We start from the raw sequence: 19,816 nt of genomic DNA on the forward strand, positions 1-19,816 counted from the left end.
AATGTGGTAGAGCTTAACATTGAGGGAGAAAGTTTCTAAATTAATTACTTCTTTTCAAATCCCAGGAAAGGTTCAAGTTTATGTGACTCTCGAGTTTCACTCCTAAGTTCTAATTCTATTTCCGTTCATTACACAAGCCTGGCTGCACCTGGCCAGACCTCACCTGTTGGGAACATGGACTGCCAAGCATTTCATTTCCCCTTGTCCAGTGCTTGCCAGTCACTGCCAAGAGCACCAGCTGATGATCAGGGTGCCTGGACCCGGGCCTTTGGCAGTGGACATCAGCCTCTGGCAACAAACCCCTCTCCCCGTGGGAACAGGGCTAAGTCCCAAACAAAACTGTGATGTTGGCAGCATTGCTCCAAGGGAGCCCCACACCTGCTCCCTTTCACCTCCCCTGGGCGAATTCCTTCATAACCTTGGAGTAGGAAAAGGCCTTTCTAAGTTTGATACAAAACCCAAATGCCATAAAAGAAAATATTGATAAAGTTTACTATATAAAAAATATCCAAAGCTTCTATGTGGGGTAAAAACAAAACAAAACAAAACAAAACAAAAAAACACTAGAAGTACAAAGATACTGAATTGTCTGCTTGGGAAAACTGCAATCATACCAGAGCCCAGGGGCTCATCTCCCCACACAGAAAGAAAGTGCTCCTATAGAACCAGGAAGAACAGACCAAGACCCCGAGGAAAAAACAAGCAATACACATGGCATACAGCTGAAGGAAAAATATAAAGGTTTCTGAATGTGAAAAGATGGTTAATCTCGATCAATGAAAAGGAAACTGCACTAAAATACCATTTCCCACTTATCAGATTGGCAAGACGCCAAGCCGACCACACAATCTGCTGGGAGGCCGTGGGAAGCAGGTGCCTCCTACCAGGCAGGGGGAGCATGAAATGGTGTCTGCCCACATGCAAAGTCATTTGGCAGGATCCACTGAAATCCCACGTGCCCTCTGCCCAGCAGCCCCATGTCTGGAAATGGACTCTACAGCTTCCCCTGGACACAGAGGAAATGACCACACACAGGTCATCTGTTGCAGGTTGTTGTTATGGGAAAAGTTTGGAAATGGACCAGCACCAGCCCATGTGATTAACTGAAGTATGAGTCAGCTCGCAATGGAATACTACGTAACCGTGAAAAAGATTAAACAAGGGAAGAATGAGGATGCTCCCTATGTTCTTACTCCAGGGTTGATTATAAAGTGAAAAACACAAGTTACAGCACAGTGCACAGGGGATGCTACTTCTTGTGCAGGAAAGTGGCAAAAATGAAGATATAGCTGAATTTTTCATTTGCATAAAGGAATACTGGATGAATAAACTATAAAACAATAAAAGTGTTTACGGCTAGGGAGCTGAGGAGGAAAGAGAGAGGTGGGACCAAGACTTCACTACCATGTGAATGCATTATCTATTCAAAAATATTCTAATTAAATCTGAACCAATTAACTGGCCCTTGGGGAGAGGCGCCATCTAAGGAAGAGTCTAGTCAAATGATTGAGTAGTCCTATGGAGCCAAAAACTGAAAGCAAATTATAAATAAGCATAATCTGGTATGGCTTGTGGTATTTTGCTTTCCTGGGATTCATTTACTTAACAAACACTCACTGAGCATCAACTATGTACCAGGCCTGATTATGTTAAATCCTGGCGGGACTTAATCAGATACGCTCACATCCCCCAGGGAGTTATGGTCCATGAGCAGAGTGCTCGGAGCAAAGGAGGACTCCAGAATTCTCCACAAGAGATCAGGACAGACGCCCAGGAAGTGGACAGGTGATGACGAAGTGGACACAGAGGGTTATGAAGGGGAGGGTCTGGGAGGTGGTCTTAAATCACAGTGTAAGCACCTGGTCTCCTCAGCAGTCAGGAGTCTTGCACCAGGACTAAAAGGCGAGTAGACTGTACTATCGTGTGGTGGTGAAGTCTGGGGGGCAATCTGATTTTGAAACCACCATGGGGGACACTGTGGAGCTCCCCTTTGTCCTTCCTCCTCCTCTTTAAGTCACTGCCTTCCCCATCTGAACACCTTCCTGCTATTGGCGGTTGGGGATGGGGCGGAGTGGGGTGCAGAGAGTGTGCTGGGGTGGGGAGGTTGTTGTCCACGACTCAATGAGAATATGAAACAGTTTAACTACGCGTCTCTCCTCTGCAACCCCTTCTTATGAAGTTACAAGAGCCCAAATTAGACAATAAACTGACATGCTGAGCGAGCTGAGTGGGGACAGAGCTAGATTCAGATACAGATCCAGATCCATGGATGGAGGGACGGTAAACAGACATGGGTAACTTTCACTGACACAGCAGCCCCAGCGAGGGTGAAATGCGATGAGATTTGAATGTGACAGTGAGTCACATTAAGATGCAGGCCACTGCAACCCCAGCTGTGCCATCACGCCCCTGGATTCCAACTCCCCCTTCCTTGTGCTCTCAACCCAGCACCAGCCATGGCCAGTGGGTGATGGTCGGGGGAGGGGAAAGGAGCAGGGAGCTCTCCCAGCGGGGTGGCAGGACAGGGAATGGCAGGTCAGGGCCGCCAAAGGGCAAAGGGACAGTACACAGTATGAACATCTTAGGAGAAAAAGAATTTCCTTTCCACACATCTACCACAAACATGTACAACACACATACACACACTCACACACACACACACACACACATCTGAGCACTCTTGGAGATAAAGACTCTGGACTTCCCTCTGACACAGGCTAGAGGCTGGAGTCATTCAATTTAGACATGAAGGAAACAGCGACTGAAGGCCAGAGGGCTCTGCACTGCTGGGTTCCATTTAACTGTCTGTTTCCCAGGGAGGGTGTCAGAGATCACGAGGCATCCCATCTTCTCCCTGCAACCTCCATTCTGCTAACACTGCCCTGGTCTACAGCCTCATCACCACAAACTGGACCAGGGGAGCCTCTGAAGTGTCCCCTGGCTATAATCCACCTTCAGAGAAGCAGATGGACCTTTCCAAGACTGCACAGTGACTAGCTGCTCCTCCAGCCAGCTTCCAAGTCCCTCAGTAACATGATCCAAGCTCACCTCCCTGGCCCTATTTCCCATGATACTTCAACCTCTCTACTCAAGCCAAACTCTGGACAACTCTCCCAGCTCAAAACCTGCCTTGTGACTTTCTGCCTCCCAGTCCTTTACCATCACCATCGAGAGGAGCCAGGACAAATGCCACCTCCTCCAAGATGCCTTCCAACCTGTGACCTCTCCCAAATTTTAGCACATATGCTAGTCATCTGTCAGTGGGTCTGGAGTGGGCCCTGATCCTGCATTTCTAACAAGCTTCCAGTGAGGCTATCCTGGAGTCCAGTAACACACTCGGTACGCAAGGTAGAACGAACACTTTGCATCAGTCCAATGGCACTTACCACAATCAGCCTCGAATTATTAATATTCAGGCAGGTGCTTGAGCTTCCCTTCTACATCAAAAATTCCTTGAGAGCAGCAACCCCGGGAGAAAGTTTGTATCACCGGAAGAGGGCCAGCTCTAAAATCAGACAGCTCTAAGTTCAAGTCTAAACTCTACCACTCACTTGCTATGACACGGAGGAAGTCACATAACCTCCAAATCTCAGTTCCTCATCTGTAAAATGGGGGAAGGAACACCTTCCTTACAGGGGGCTAAAGACAATAATGGCTATGGTCAGGTCTACCATACTGCCTACCATACTATCATACTAAATGGTAGCATGTCCTACTAGTATGGCCTACCATACTAAATATGTTATAATTTTGGCTTGCTGCTCTTCCCTTCCGTATAAAACTTTGGACTTTCCACAAAGGTTTGTATATGGTAAGTGCACATGGAACATTCTGGCCCAATTTCTGCAGGAACTTCTGTTCTACCTGTATGTCTGTTCAATCTACACTGCTGAGCTCTCTGCCTGGACATGAAGCTCGACCAGCCATGCACCTGACTATGCTCTACAGCTACAGCCGTCCGCTTGGCTGGTGAAGATCAGACACTCTGTGAAGACCCACTGACACAAATCCCATTTGTTCAGGTTGGAAATGAGAACTCATGGGACCAAGTCAGGGTGCAAATCCCTAAGAATTTAACTAAAACAATCAAAAGAAGAGTTCTCACGTCAGTCACCAGGTAGCAGTAACCAAAGACTATGGTATTGGCTCAAAATAGACAAGCAGACCAATGGGCAAGAATAAAAGTCAAGACAAAGATCCACATGTATATGATCTGATTTATGACCAGTGAGGGAAAGATATTCTCTTCAAAGGCTAGATATCTAGGCAGCTTTCTTGCCTGCGTGTCTTTTAATAAACCTGCCTATTTCAGGGGCAGCCCTTCCTGCCCATTTGTGTCTGTGCAAATGTCCCTTTTTCCCTTTCCTTGTTTTTTATAATAACTGTGCCCGTTTGGAGATATATATTTTAAAAAGCCCGGTAATCTATTAGTCAGAACTCAAAAATAGAGAGAAAAGAACTGACTCCTCCTTCACCCCACAATCAAAATTCCAGATGGATCCTTGATATAAAAGTAAAAGGTAAAATAATAAAACTCCTAGAGTATAACAAAAATATCTTCATGGCCACAATATGAGGGAGTCTCCCGGGGTGATAGAAATATTCTTTTTTATTTAAAAAAAAGTCATTAAACTATTCACATAAGATTTATGTACTTTGTGTTCGATTGATCTCAATTTTATAAATTGGAGTGATGACAAAATGACAATCCCAGAAGCATGCTGGCAGGAAGCTGCTCAGCGTGTCAAACAAACACTCCTGGTGATCATGGAGTGGGTGGTCCCTAGCTGTTACTTTGAAAAATCTGAGCTAGGGAAATGCGCCTTCCCAGCCACAGGAGAAAGCCACCTCTGTCCCTGCTGGAAATGACATTTGTAATCATCTGCACCACCCCCTCTTTGGTAGTACCTGCTGGGCAAATACAAGTTCTAAGTAGTTTTTTACTCTTAATATGAGACAGCAGGAAGCCCCAGTCTGACATAACACAGGGGAAGGTGTAAATATATCAGTTTATAGCTTTCCATTAACTCCAGAAGATCCGGAAGAAAGCTTTACTTTCCAATCCAGACACTCATGACTCTTAAGCCACCATGTCATGACACGGCTACTTGCAATTCACATGCACAGGGACATAGAGAATGGCCTTTCCCATTCAGGGTCCACATTTGCCTCCCTGGAACATCACTGCAAGAGGGTCTTTGGGACTCAGACAATAGGAATCCATAAATAACAAGTGGCCTGGGTTTCCATGTCACCCTGACAGCATCGAACTCTCGACTGCAGAATATTATGGGGAGGGTCTGGGGTATTTCATAAAAGGTTTGAAAGGGAACTTGCCCTACCTGTCATTCCAGTGCTATCCCTCCCCTCCCAACTCTGACCACGTGCAGGATGTCAAGAGTCCTAGAATGAGTTTCAAGCACTTACTTTCATCATTAGAAGCATTCCCCAGAGATGTGTGGCTGGAGTAACGTTTGTTTTCACTTTCGCTGAGACATCTTTCAATCCAGCTCTCTAAAAAATAAAAAGAAAATCACAGAATTGCTGGTGTGTTCGTGAAGAGACAGGAACATCATAAATGCATTAGACTTAAAAGCCCGTCCCCTTTCATCTGAGATCTGCCTGAACTGGAACTGGATTTTACCTGAAGCACCTCTATGCACCACTGCTAATGAGACTTGGCTGAGTAGTTTGGAGGTGAAGCGTTCATTAGATACCCCACTTAGATATTTCAAATTTTACGAATTTTGGAATATTCATAACTCCATAGTACGAATTGAGGATTATTTTTCTGTGCAACAAAGGTACACTTTGCAAAAATGATACATATTCTGAGCAATACTTTGTGGTTCACTGAATCACTGGTGATTTGCAGACTTGTGAATTAGCAGCAGAATCCTTTCTTCAAATGAAAACAAAAAGAAATGCAGATAAAACCCTGTAGATTCTGGTTGAAGTGGAGAAGGAGGTCAGGGAACCTCACCTCCCTTTGCCCAGTGACCCCTGAAGGGGCTCTTCCCAGAACAGACTGAAGGAGGAGCCCTCAAAAGCTCTATAGCAGCAATGTAGTACTTTGAAAATCTAAGAAAGTCGGTTTTAAAAATCCAATCACAAAGGCTAAAAATGCACTTTCCACAGTGTAGAATAATACTTCTTCCATCATCTAGACCATTAGCAGTCATTCATTTTTTTCGTCATTCCTTCAACGACACCAGCTAAGAATAGTTAATTCTGCTATAATGTTTGTTAGGAAAATACAGATGTGTTCCCATGCAAGTGCTATGTTAGGGAAAAGTGTGAACACAGTACAAATGTTGTGTTTGCTTACGCTTAATTTCTTCCTTAAAAAAAAAAACTTTGGGGCCTCCCTGGCGGTGCAGGCAGTTGAGCACAGCACTGTGAAGCTGTCCGCAGCCTCTGCAGTGCCGGTTCGATCCCTGCCGGCCGCGGAGCAACCCACATGGCGGGGCAGACCTTTCCTGCCTCGCCCACTGCTCCCCTCAGCAGTGTATTTCAGTCTTTCTGCCTGTTCTGTTCCCCGCTCTGTCTCTGGTGAATCCTCTTATCCTCTCGCACATCTAGCCTGTACCCCAGTTCTTGTATAAATAAAATAAGTCTTTAAAAAAAATTTTAAAAACCAAACTTTAATTTTGCAGATCTTTCTGAGAAAGCAGAAAAACCTCATGTAGCTGAACTGAGCTACATTTTGCATATCCCCATGCACACACACTCACAACTAAACATCTACCAGCTACTTCAGTTTCCCCTAGGTGTTATGAGCCACAACGAACCCATGTAACTCACTTTCTACCACTTCACAGTAACTCACAAGCCACCGCCCTTCTGAGATCTGCTTCCAAAAGTGAATATCCCAAGGTGATGTCCTTATCTGTTGTATTTGTGTATCCTTTAATAATTTAACAGGTGCGAAACTGTGCTATCTTTTTTACTAGGTCATATTTTTTGTTAATGTGTCACCGACAAAGTTTTTGAGTATTATGCCCCTAGCTTATTTTTCCAGTAAACTCTTTGGTTTTTATTGTACAATTTTGCCAATTGGTGGTAATTTTTAAGGATGTGTATATTGTGTTGTAGCAGAAGTGACTAGAAGTTTTGCATGGCGTCGCCTGCTTGCCTTCTTTGTAACATGGGGACAAGCATTTACTGAGCACCTGTTTTAACATGTGATCTCACTGTATTCTGATAACAACTCCCCGTGATAAATATTTTAAGCTCCATTTTTCCTGGAAAGCAACTGAAGTTTAGGGAGATAAGTAATGTGATTCCTCATAATTCAAACAGCCAAGGAAAAGATCCCTAGTCAATACCTTAGGTAACATATTGTAAAATAAAGGAGTAAGCTACACAGAGAAGGGGGTGCAGGGGAAGCAAATGCTAACAGCAGCGAGAAATGTTGGGTTTTGTTTTGTAGTTTATGTCCCAACAAACTGCTCTTTCAAAAGTTTGCTTCCAAAATTGTGAATAGTAGAGGAAAAATATCCAAGAGGAGGAACAGGAGCCAGCTTGTTAACAACATACGGAAATCTGGGATTTCTGAGGAAATATTGAGCAGCAGAGAAACTCACAACATTAAACCACCATCCCTTCCAGATATGGCATGCAGTGTAGAAACTAATGACTTGTAATGTTTCAAAGCTGTGATGGCACAGGTTGGTTGTCTGTTAGCACATCTTATCCAAAATCACACCCGATATAAATGTCCAGAATTCTGGAATGTCTCCACTCAGATGTTCTAATCCCTTCAAGAACTGGCACATTTTCCCTGGCAACAGCCATGGCTGATTTGGGATGACATCTACTGACATTTGCTGCCCCCTCTCCACCAAACCACAGCACCAAAAGCAATGTCTACTGTTCCAGGCCAGCTGTTGCTCTTCCCAACTCAGTATACACACCCAATCACATATGCATGGGGGATCTCTCTCTCTCTTTCTCTCTCCTCTCATTCTCTCTCTCTCTCTCTCTCTCTCTCTCTCTCTCACACACACACACACACACCCCAGGTGCAATACCTGTACCAACAGCTCAAGTCAAACAAGAACTTTCCTGAGGGCTGTGCCTCTCCTCTGATAAACAACATAAAATGACCATGGTGCCACGCTGAGTCTGGTAACAACCAAAGAAAGCCAGGAGGCTGTTGAGGGTCAGGTCCCAGGGCATTGAGGCATGAGCAGCAGAAAAGAAGAGAAATCAAGTCAGCAAGTCACACTCAGCACTGAATTCTCCTAGCATGGCTTGACAAACATTCCACCAATCAAAACTGCACTGACTGAAAACCTCATTTGCATAAAGCAGACCCAGCCTGGCCCTTTGTCTATATAAGCATACTCCCTTGAGGGCTTCTTGCACATTCAAATCCAGTTTTCTAGAGACTCCCAAAGCCCCAAATAAAATAAATGCCAAGAGCTGTAAAGCAAGAGCTGCGACAGGTGAGCTGTAACCAATTGCTATAAACCAACAAGAATTCAGTATCACAGTCAACACCTCCGTATCACACAGCCCAACACTGGAGTGAGATGAAAGCAGCCTTACAGAAGGGGAAGATGGAAGTGGCAAGAAAAAGAGACAAATATCACCATGGTACCCTTCCCCTGCTCATCATACCCCATCAAGTCTTTCTGACCCCATAACACGGTCCTGTAGCCACTCTGCTGCCCATCTCCACTCCGTGGCATGACACTGAATAAATTTGGACTATTTTGCTCATGAAAGACTTAGAAAGACAGCCTCCAACGTGTCTCCATCTTTTCTGGTCAAATCACACCACTTATTTCAGTTATAGAGTATATGATTTAATAGTAATAAATACCACCATATATTGACCCAAGCATTATACAAATGTTACATACAGAGCAATTTAAATTCATAACAATCTTATGAGGTATGTGCTATTAATTTGCACATTTTAGAGATGAGCAATGTAAGCCTCCGAAAAATTAAGTGACTTGTCCAAAGTCAACCAGCTAGTAGAGTCACACACACACACACACACACACACACACACACACACACGCACACAGGTGAACTGAGCTCTCTTCCTATGTCCCATACAGTCCTCGGAACACAGAGCAGAGCCAATATTGCAGCACTGCACTGGTCTCAGTCCACTTTGCTTAAAACCTTTGATGAAACTCTACTTACATATTATAATTTTTGTTAAATCTGATGTATATTTTTCAGCCTTTGTCATATATAACAGTCTTTCCACTTTAGAACTTAAACATATTAGGAATGGAGTCCACTTTATTCTACTAGTTCTTTTGACCTTCCACTGGCCCCTGCTATAAACTTCTTTCTGTAGTCTGGCCTCAATCAATGTTACATTATCAACACATGTGATGTCAAAGGATGCCCAGCCTTTCCGTAGATATGCCCACATACCTATAGAATTGCCTGCCCATCTTTTATACCACAGTAGGCATAAAAAAGTACAACATATCAAAGGCAATTCTCCAGATAAAGAAAGCAAATTTCAACCAACAATTATTTTGTGCCTTCTAGGTATAAAGAGGTATAGTAAAGAGAAGACATGAGTGATATAGATATTATTAATACTGGCTTCTGCCCTCTAGTTACCATCTAGAAAGCAAGGTAGATGCTGCTTCCAGAGCTATTGAGTTCAGGGACCCTGTCAATTTTGTTCACCTTGAATCGAGTGACTATCACTGTGCTTGGCCCCATAGATGTTGCACAATAAATGGGTATTGTTGAGGGCATTACTTTCTTGGAGAAATGATATTAAGTTCTTACTGTGTGCCAGGTACTAGGCAAGATATATGCACATATGTGGTCTAAATGGAACCTCAGAGCAGTATTATACGGTGTGTTTTTATAATTCTATTACAGGCATGAAAACCAAGATTTGAAGCAAAAGTTTAATACAAGGCAAGCCATAATCAATGCTGCAATATTAGCACTCTATTATGAGACACAAGACAGAAAGTGCTCGATTCACTCTTGAATAAATCCCAGCTGCCAACTGCCTCAGTCTTGAGGCATAAAAACATCCAATCTTTGAGTAAGGACCAAGTTTGCTCTGAGTGCCTGACAGGATCTACCAACACTGTGCGTGAGGCACCTGGGCTGGGAACTCTTTCATCTGATTCATCTAGGATCATGGGCAGGTAGGAGGATGTCAATAATGCCTTGTGGATTTTCACTTTAAAGGGAATTTAGCTCACACTCCTTGGAGGTAGAACCTCATGCCTCCCCGCTTTGGATTGAAGATTTATTTAGACGCCTCCATTTAAAGTGGCTCTCTGTTTTATAAAACGAGGTTGAGCAGAGCCATAAACAGTTACTTGGGTATTCTCAGAGGCTTTTTTCCCTTTGCAGCAGCCACGAACCACCAGGTAGTCACCGCATAAGATACCTGGCATGCACAAGACAGGAAAGGCTCAGTGCTGCTTCGGGCACATATTTTGTTCTGGCAGGAGAAGCTGGCTCAGGTGGTTACCAAAAACCCTCGAAGGTCACAGAGCACAGTGACATGGAGAACCTGAGCTGCACATCACAGCCCACTTCGTGAGACAGGACTCCAGCCCTCTCTTACAGGTAAGGGAACTGAGCTTTAACACATAGCAGTTGGCAGTGAGTTGGTCAAAGTGGTGCAGTGAGAAGGGATTGAAAAAGTCAGAATTCAAATCTAGATCTCAGTTCTCAAATACCTATGCTGATTCTTCTTGCTGCGTCACACTGCACACAGACCGGTCGACCTCTCAGAGTATCCATCCATCCTTGCCTTTTGCAAATAATTATCAAGTGCCTTGAATGTAAAGTTACAATGGAAGAGATGGACAAAAACCAGCAGGCAGCCAATACATTATAGAAGGATATCTCGAACGGACCAGGGTCTCAGGACTGAAAATACCTTGCTTTTTTTATATTTTTATTAACATTACTTAGTCCCCCCACCTTAAAAATGTAAGTTTGAACAACTTTGTCTATCTTGCTTAATATTTGAGCCCCATGGCCAAGAACGGGGTCAGGCACATTAGCTGATGGTGATGAATGTGACGAAGAGGAGGCTAAAGGAAGAAGAAGGCCTCCGACAAGCAGCAGCAGTGGAGCAGAGACAGGGTGTGGCCTGGTGGCAGAGAGCAAAGTCTCAGAAGGTTCGAAAACAAGTACCACAAGGCAGAAGCCCTGAGGTAACATGGCACATACCTGTTTGAGAAGTGGCAAGGAGGCCCAGAGCAGATGGGGCATCCCCAAGGAGACACACAAGACGAAAGCGAAGAAGAGGCAGACTGGGAAGAGTGGGTTTGGAGTTAGAACAACTGAATTTTAAATCCCAGCCCTGCCACTGCCTAGCTCTGGAACACTGGGATGGTTCCTGAGTCTTCCACAGGCTTGACATCCTGGCTCTCTCCAAAGATTAACTGAGATAACACAGGCGAAGCACTCAGCATGCTGGGCTTTGTGGCCCATGGAGAGAGGTGGAGAGGTCCGTCTGTGGGCCAAGAGCTCACACCGGGAGCTGGGGATAGATCAGCAACAGCAATGTCCAGTGTCCACTGAGGCCCCCCAGCCAGTCACCTGCTTTACATGTCTCATCTCTGGTCCTCACAGCAACTCGGACACAGAGATTTGAACAGGGTGAACCTGGAGGAGGAAACTGAGGCTCAGAGTTGCTGTGAAGTCACCCTGAGCAGGGCGGGGTGTGTCTGCCTCCGAAGCTGCTCCGCAGTCACTTGGCACACTGCCTCACTCAATCAGCAGGCAACCGGGAATGAGTTTTTTTCCTCCTCAAATTGTATTAGTCAGTCGTTCACATAACTGTATCATTATGGGGGTACATTTCACACCTCCGTATTTTTGCATGGCTCACTCGCCCTCCACCCAACAACCAGGCCAACCTCCCATCCCTTTCTTTCCTTATCCTGCCCTGGGGCACAGGGAAGGGGTTTCCCTTGTGGCCTGGCTGCTTCACACAGGCACGGGCACTCCAGCTGGGCCTTACGGGATTTGGCCTGTGCCAGACCAAGCAGGAAAGAAAGGTATTTGGGATGAGAGGGCCGCGCGCCGTCATGGACAAAGGCACCAAGTGGTTTCTGAGAAAGGTGAAGAGTTCACTGACCTGTGACCCAAGCAGCAGTAGGGGACAGGTGGGAGAGCAAGTTAGGAGCAGATTGCAAAGACCTCGCCCACCAGGCCAAGAAGCCTGCAGGCAGCTGGGAACCAGCGTGATTGTTAAGCAGTGGGGGAGTAAGAGGCAGAGCTTTGTTTCTGAGGAACTGGATAAGAACAGGGAGTTCTTGACTTATGCAATACCTGGAGAAAATGCCGCCTGACTTAGAAAGTGTCACTGGGTTTTAATAGAAGGCGTTATGCACACTCTTTGTATCACCAGTCTTTCAGGGCACTGTGCTGGGACCTATTTTAGGAACTCGCAGCTTTAGAAACGCTACAGGAAAGCGTTGACATGCCACCTCCCAGCTTCCGAGAGAGAAGACCAGGCCCGGCCCCTCCCTCAGGCTTTGGTCATTACCAGTATAACCACACCAACATGGCCTGCTCCATTGTCCAGCGGCCCCCGGGTGTGCTGTCCCCTTGATCATCGTCTCTTGGCCCCTTTTCTCTCTCCCCTGGGCTCGTCAGGAGCCCGGGAGCCCAAGAAGGGGCCTGAGGCTTCTCCAGGGAGTAGGGAACCTCAGGGCAGTGGGTTGCCATGGCAACGCCACAGGCCCTGCCCCAGGGGCCGCTGGGTTCCAGGAAGGGGCTCTGCCCCACCCCCACTTTTATTCCTTCCCTCACTCACCAAATGTTGATTAAATGCCTACTGTTTGCCAGATTCTGAGGATCTAGTGGTGAACGTGGCCCACTCGGTCCCTGCTTCCAGGGAGTTTAGCTTCCGTGGTGAGGACAGAGGAACACAGATAAGCAAGATGACCCCACAGCACGGGGAATATAAAGAAAATGGAGCCATGGTTGGGGTGGGGGCTGGGTGCTGTTTTAAATTGCAGAGACATGACAGGTCTCTTAGAGGAGGTGTTGGAGCAAGGGCAGCAGTTGGAAGCGGGAGTGGGCTTGGCATGTGTGAGGAAGAGCCACAAAACCACAGTGACGAAGGGGTGGGAGAAAGAGAGAGTGTGTAGGAAAGGAAGACAAGAGTTTCTAAGGCCTTGCTGGTCAGAGTAAGGACCCCTCATTTATTTCAAGGGTGCTAGGAAGATTTGGGAGGGATTTCAACCAGTGGAGCTGCACTGTCTCAGAAAGGGCAGCCAACTAGGGGAATCTCACACATCTATCCCACTATTTACCCACTGTTTACAGCATGTGCCAGGCCCTGAGCCACACAGTAGGGACAGGGCAAGCGAACAAGCCAGTCAGTTTCTGGCTTCATGGAAGGTTAGAGTTTAGAGCAGAAGTCAGCTGTGAAATCACATCAACAGAGCCATGGAAGAGAGAGAAATGCAGGTCTCACACCTAATATTTGAGAGTCAGGGAAGCTTCTCAGAGAAAGCGACCTTCCACTGACAGTTAGGAATGTAAAGTCATGATGCTCCAACCCCAGGTAAAGAGGGAGAGAGGAATGTCCCGGTCAGAAGGAACATCATATGCAAAGGCCCCAGAGCTGGCAGACCCATGCCTTCTAGACTGTTCAGCAGCCTAAACCAAGAGGTATTCACTTCATAGAAGCACCGAGCAGCTTAAATGCCACCTATACTGAACGCCGGCCAGGTCAATGTCACTACAACACCCTAGGGCCTGGGCTTGTCTCTCTGCAAAGACAGGACAGGACTGGCTTCCTTCTTCAACTGACTCTCAGTGTCAAAATTCCCTAGTCCCTGACCCCACTCACCGCCTTGCAGCGCTTGCTAAAAAGCATCCTCCAGTTTGTCTCTATTTACTTTTCTTCTTTGATTTAGAAATCTGAGCTCGGTTTTCCTTTCTTTCCTAATTCTACTCCGGTCCTTTAAAAAAAAATAATTCTCCCCAATCTCACATCTGATGTGTACCTCAGTTTTCACATCAGTGAAGTAAGAATATCTTCATAAGGATATTGTGAGATGATGGTGGTGAAGATGGATGCAAAGATTTTTGATCAAGGCTGAGAGGCTTGATCAAGGCAGCACTCTTCACTGCCTGCGCTGGGGTGCGCTGTCTTTCTCCTTTAAGCCTCCTTGCAGCCCCGGTGCTTTGGACCTGCCCAAAGTCCTCCCCTTTTATTTCTAGTTGCTTTGTCAAGACCCAGTGTTCAGATGTCCCCACTGGCTGTCCTGTGTCCTCATTTGTATCCTGGGGAATCCCCCCACCCATGTCCCAAAACTTCCAAGTGTCGGTACCTGAACCAACCTGACTCATCATTACAGTGAGGCAGACTCTGAGTTAGGGGAGTCAAGTCCAGAAGGAGACTGCCTGACTCTTGTCTCCCTAGTCGTCTGAACTTAGCCAAGTATTTTAACCTTTCTGAGCCTCAGTTTCCCTCTCTGTTAGAGTTACAGCAACTTCTTCTGAGGCCCCCATTTTGTACGAAACAGTGTGCTAAGCTGTTTACATTCCTCTACTTACAATTATTTCAAATGTGGCTATTATCCCATTTCACAGATGGGAAAGCAAGGCCCAGAGAGAAAAGGTAAGAACTCTGTCTTCTATCCAGCTAACTGTACTCACCCCCTGCCCCAGCCAATCTACGTAATCCTTGTGACCAGGAACCCCATGTCTCTTCCTCATCAGCTGGCATCTTGGACATGCCAGGATGCAGGTGAGTTCAATGCCAATGCCAGATGAAGGTGACGCCTCTTGGAATGTGGCTAGTGGCCAGCAACATAGCCACTACAGTGACGTGCCCAAGGTCACACAGGCAGGGAACAGCTGAGCCAGGACTGGAATCTGACTCTAACCTAAGAATTAAAGTACACAATCATACCCACAAATACGTATGCATGCAAGTGTCCTTGGCCCTAAGCTCTGTCTAACATAAACCACACACAACAGGTGCTCTGTAAAGTTAATGCTCTTTCTCCCTTTAGGAAAACAGTATCTAAAACTCTAAAGTGGGCCAAGAGATGAATTAAGGAGTCACTATTTGTATATACAAGAATGAATGAGGAAAGCCCCAGCGTGGACCAGTGCTGTCTGTTCACAGATCGTGAACTCACCAGCAGATCCTGGAGACTAGAGAAAATTAAAGCTAAGGCATTCGGTGCCATCTCCTGTCAAAGAGAAATTCAATGCAAAAGTAGGTCTCTGCGCTCAGGACCACCAGAGTTAATGTCCATGATTACATAACCAGGTGGTAAAATCTCACTTCCTCGCCCCTTTTGGTGGGGAAGCACACCTACTACGACTTCATGTCAGCAGACTTTTTCTTTGTTTCTATTATTACAATAAATCGGAAAGTGCATATGAGAGCCAGGGTTACTGGCTGTGCACAGTACCTGGTACCTGATTCTTGACATCCTTGCCTTTTCTCGTATGGTTTTTAAGTTCTGCATTTCTTCTTACACTGTGTTGAGGGATGTGGCCCTCCCCCAAAGCCTCAAGAGTCAGACACTCCTGGCAGGACCCAAACACATCCAACTAGCCTAACTTTTGAGCTAAATCACCAAAACACCCTTCTAGGCAAAATGCTTTTTTCTTCCCTGTGTTACTCCATCATAGAAATCATAATGTTAGTTGTTACAAAGAGAAACCTCTGCGGCACTACTGCCCCTCTATGAATGACCTGTCCTTACTCTGTGCCTCTCCCCAGTCTCATGTCCACATGAGCACGTGTGTGAGCTGTGACCCCAGCGCAGGCAAAACTTTCATTCCTTTTTCTTCCTAACATTCAATCAAGTCGATTTTTCTTAATTTGTTACAGTTTTCATATTTATCATTGGAACGCCAAGGAACACAGATGCTCTGTGTTCCACCGAGCTAACTTTCCCATTTTTAAAGACTGTTTTAATGGACAGCTTTTTTTCTTTCTTTTGAATCATTTCCTAAGAATTGTCTGGGAGAAGGAAAGGTAAGCCCAGGGGCTTGGTAACTACAAACAAAGGGTCTGAATTCCAGCCTGAAGACTTGCTAGTTCAATGGTTTTGGGGAAAGTTTCTGAACCTCAGTGTCCGCTGGTGGAAAACATGGACACCAGTGCCTTCCTGCCTCCTGTCAATGGTGTGAGACTGAAGTGAAGAAAAGCATGGAAAGCCCAGAGCACCGTGCCCAGCGCAGCGAGCTCTAGATACAGGAAACCACCAATTCCCAGGTACTGCTCAGGACAGAGACACTTTTTTGTGGTTTGTTTCTACAACAGTATAGCAGTTAACAACATGGACTGTATAGTTCAGCTGCCAGGTTCAAGTTTGGCTTCCCTGCTGTATAATCTAGGGCCAGTGACTCAACCTCCGTGAGCCTCATTCTGTTCATCTGCAAAGTGGGGGTAGTAATAATAGCCCCTCATGGAGTTTTTACAGAGAATTAAATGAGCAAGATACAGGAAGTGCTTAGGTGACAAGCACTACACACATCTTGACTATTAACATATTTATATTGCTCTACACCTCTTCCCTGCCCCTACCCTGCCTCCTACTCCAATCCCTTCCTGTTATCATTTGTTCTGTTTGGTTCTTGGGTCTCTTGGTGCAGTGAAAAGACACGGCCTTGAGTTCAGAAGGACACTAGTTCTAAGCCTCCCCTTACACACGACTAAGTAAGCTCTGCAACCCTAGGCGACTTACTTAACCTTATGGGTCTCAATTTCCTTCCTATTAAAAAAAATCTCCTCCATGAGGTTATTATGAGGATTAGGAGAAGTAATATAAGCTCTTTAAGAGATGAATGTACTATTCACCACTATGCCCTGCATTTAGGATGGTGCCTGGCACAGAAGAGCAGATCAGAAAGGAAAGAGAAAAAGCTGGGGTGTGAGGGGGGGTGTGAATGAACAAAGCATCTATCATCTGGCACATAGTAGGGCACACAACCATGTCAACCCATGAAGTATTTGCTTACAAGCAGCCTTGAGCCAGGCTTCCTAGAAAGCAAGTAAAGAGATGTAGCCTCCTTCCTAATGTAAAGGGTGGACTGACTTACATCTCAAGCAAATATTTACTGAGCACTGACTTGTGTAAGTCACTCAGTTGCTTTGCACTATGCTAGGCACAGATTGTAATGACGCAGATGGACATCTTGAGAAACAAAAGAAGAAATGTGAATTGAAAACATAAAATGAAGAGAGAAAGGATGTGCACTTTAGATGCATGGAAAGCACTCAGCACTGTGCCCAGCCAGAGAGAGTTTTAGATACATGAAACCACCGATTCCCAAGTACTGTTCAAGACGGAGGCACTATTTTATGAACACAGCAGAATGGCTCTATGAAATGCAGTTTTCTTTTCCTATATAGACCTTTGGGGGTGAGAGAGGGGGCAGGTTTTTGCAGCTACTAGGGACCACGGGGAGAAGCAAGTGGCACGAAAGTCCCTCTGCTTACTGAGCTTGTACAATGCACTGATGCCTTTCCCTGCGTGACTTCATCTAATCCCCACCAAACCCTGCAGATGGGTGCTATGAGCCTCTCTGAAGCTCAGAGAGGTTACATAACTTGCTGAGTTCATACCCCGAGCCCATTGCAAAGCCAATTCTCACCAGCCCTGTGAGACTCCAGAGCCTGCACTGCTAATGATTGCCTTGGTGGTTGCAAACTCCTACTATGAATAATTCACTAGTGATGACAAACTGTAACATACTATACAAATAGAAGTTGCTGTAGTTTTACACCAAGGTTTTTATGTCAAACCTGTGATAGAGAAAATCTTGTCTGTAAGTAACTGAGTGAAGCCATTGGTGAGGAGTGTAAGTAACTGGCAGGCCAGCGATCTCTACCCGGCAGTGGTGCCAGGAAGAACTCGAAAGCTCCGAGAATGATCTGAGATGGAAGCACATTTTGCACAGAGGTGCTCCTGTCTTGCTTTCTTTCCTCCCTCCTCTCTTCCTTCTTTCTTATCAAAAGCAATCTGCATATATCCCTACAATCTCCAGGTACTATCGACAACCATGCACCTTTGCTGTTTTCATTTCTTTTGCTTTTTAAAAAAATATCTCTCCATAAAAGAAAAACTTGCAACAAAATACAGGTCCACAGGGAGTTTTTTTTGCAGGTTCCCCATCTCCTAGACCTCTCTGCGCCTCTGAGCCCTGCAGGCCTTCCAGGCTGTGTTCCAGCTCTCCCCACTCCCACCGCCCGCTCAGCGGAGCCCTCTGACACAGCTGTGGTGGAGAACACCCTGTAGCACGGGCACCCAGAGGAAACCCCAGTGAAGCAGGGGAATAATTCATTCTTCTAAACACAGCAAAGTTTTCAAACTTTAAAACGGAGCCTTGATTAGAAGAAAAGCCTTGGTTTTTTTTTTTCCCCTAAGAGCCTGGCATTTCTGAAAAGGTCCCCTACCCAAACCACAGTAACCTCAAAAACTCTGCCCACTGAGTTGAAAATAAAAGTTCATGGAGACCAAAGGCCCTCTCACAACAACTGCTCACCACTTTAGAAGTCTTCCTTCCAGTGCTTACCAGTTTTAACATTTTTTAACTGAGGGCCTCAAGTTTGCTGGAATCTTTCTTCCTTGCAAAGCCCCAGGGCTTTCTCGGCCAGTAGCATTTATTTTCTATGATATCAACTAATGATAGATGGAGAGATGATTTGGTTTTTGAAAACAACAAATTTGACAATTGAGTAAAAGAAGCAAAACTTCTAGAAACAGAAATGTCAACCTTTATAGAGGTCATAAAAGTATAATACAAAATTAGTCAATTTTCTGTTTGGTGGAGCAAAGAATTAGACACCCCAGTTCTTTCCCTACTATAGCCTTATTATCAATAGTGGGACTGAACATCACAAAGAGAACATGGCAAAATGTTTAAAGCCATCCATCAATTCCCTCACAAATAGGTTTGAGTTTATGCCAGGAACCCAAACCTGGAACTTCATAAAAGCCTAAAAATTTCCATAGGACCTTCACCTACCCATGCATAGTTAGAACTGGTACACAGATTAGAAACACATCAGGTGTATGAACACCCCAAATTTAGCCTAACCATTCAGAAAAATAAAAAAGGTGATTGTGGAACTCAAAAAAAAATCACTCATGCTTATTTTATTTTTTTAGAATGAGAAATTCTGCGTCTGTAACATTCAAAGAAACACTATCTTCTCCAAAAGTCTAATATTAGCTCAAAGTGATCTCTCTCACGGTAGACATGGGATTGAAAACAAACACACTGACATAATTTTCTTCATGAAATGCATTTGTACCTAAAAAAGCAGATGCTGGTGCTATCATTAGCAACCACGAATCACTTGTTAGATTATTCAAATAAATGACAGTTTGAAATCTAAGTTGCCTTGAGTTGCCTGGTCCTGCGACTGCCTCACTGAGGCTGTGCTGACCTTCTGCACAAGGGGGTGGGCAGGAAACACCCAGGATCGGAGCGCTAACTAACCTTGGCCAGCCTGCAGCCTGTCCAGAGGCTTTCTTACCCCTTTAAAACGAAACAACTACAATGCAAACCCATGTCACCTGTCAAGTAGACGATGCTCTTATGTTTTGTTGAGGATTAACTAGCCACACAAAAATGGAAACTATACAACTATTTTGAAGTAATTCTGTTTTGAGGGTCAGATCTGACACGACAGAAACCACATAATCTCCCAGCACAAGTCAATCCAGCCCTTGTTGCCTAAATTTAGACCACAGTCAGCTGCAATCATGGATAGATTTCATTTTCTTCTACTTTTTATGATTCTCCCCCTCTTCCCTCCCTCTATCTTGAGCTGTTCACATTCCAAAAACTACAACCAGAATGTAGG

General features: G+C 45.2%; 1 protein-coding gene across 5 annotated transcripts in view; it reads right to left on the reverse strand.

The window, feature by feature from the left end:
* RFX4 (regulatory factor X4) overlaps positions 1 to 19,816 on the reverse strand; it is a 104,177-nt gene that overhangs the window by 82,137 nt on the left and 2,224 nt on the right. For 3 of the 5 annotated variants that reach the window (XM_037513705.2, XM_037513704.2, XM_037513706.2), the window contains exons 1-2: positions 12,512 to 12,683; positions 5,428 to 5,514 (exon numbers count right to left, since the gene is read on the reverse strand). In XM_037513705.2, the coding sequence (XP_037369602.1) occupies positions 5,428 to 5,514; positions 12,512 to 12,581 (157 nt within the window). In that variant the 5' untranslated portion in view covers positions 12,582 to 12,683. Of the gene's footprint in view, positions 1 to 5,427; positions 5,515 to 12,511; positions 12,684 to 19,816 lie in introns of those variants that run through there. The other 2 variants (XM_037513709.2, XM_037513708.2) reach the window with 1 other exon arrangement.

The sequence above is a fragment of the Talpa occidentalis genome, unplaced genomic scaffold, assembly GCF_014898055.3.
Source record: "Talpa occidentalis isolate TD23 unplaced genomic scaffold, MPIMG_talOcc4v2.1 talOcc4.16, whole genome shotgun sequence".
NCBI lineage: Eukaryota > Metazoa > Chordata > Mammalia > Eulipotyphla > Talpidae > Talpa > Talpa occidentalis.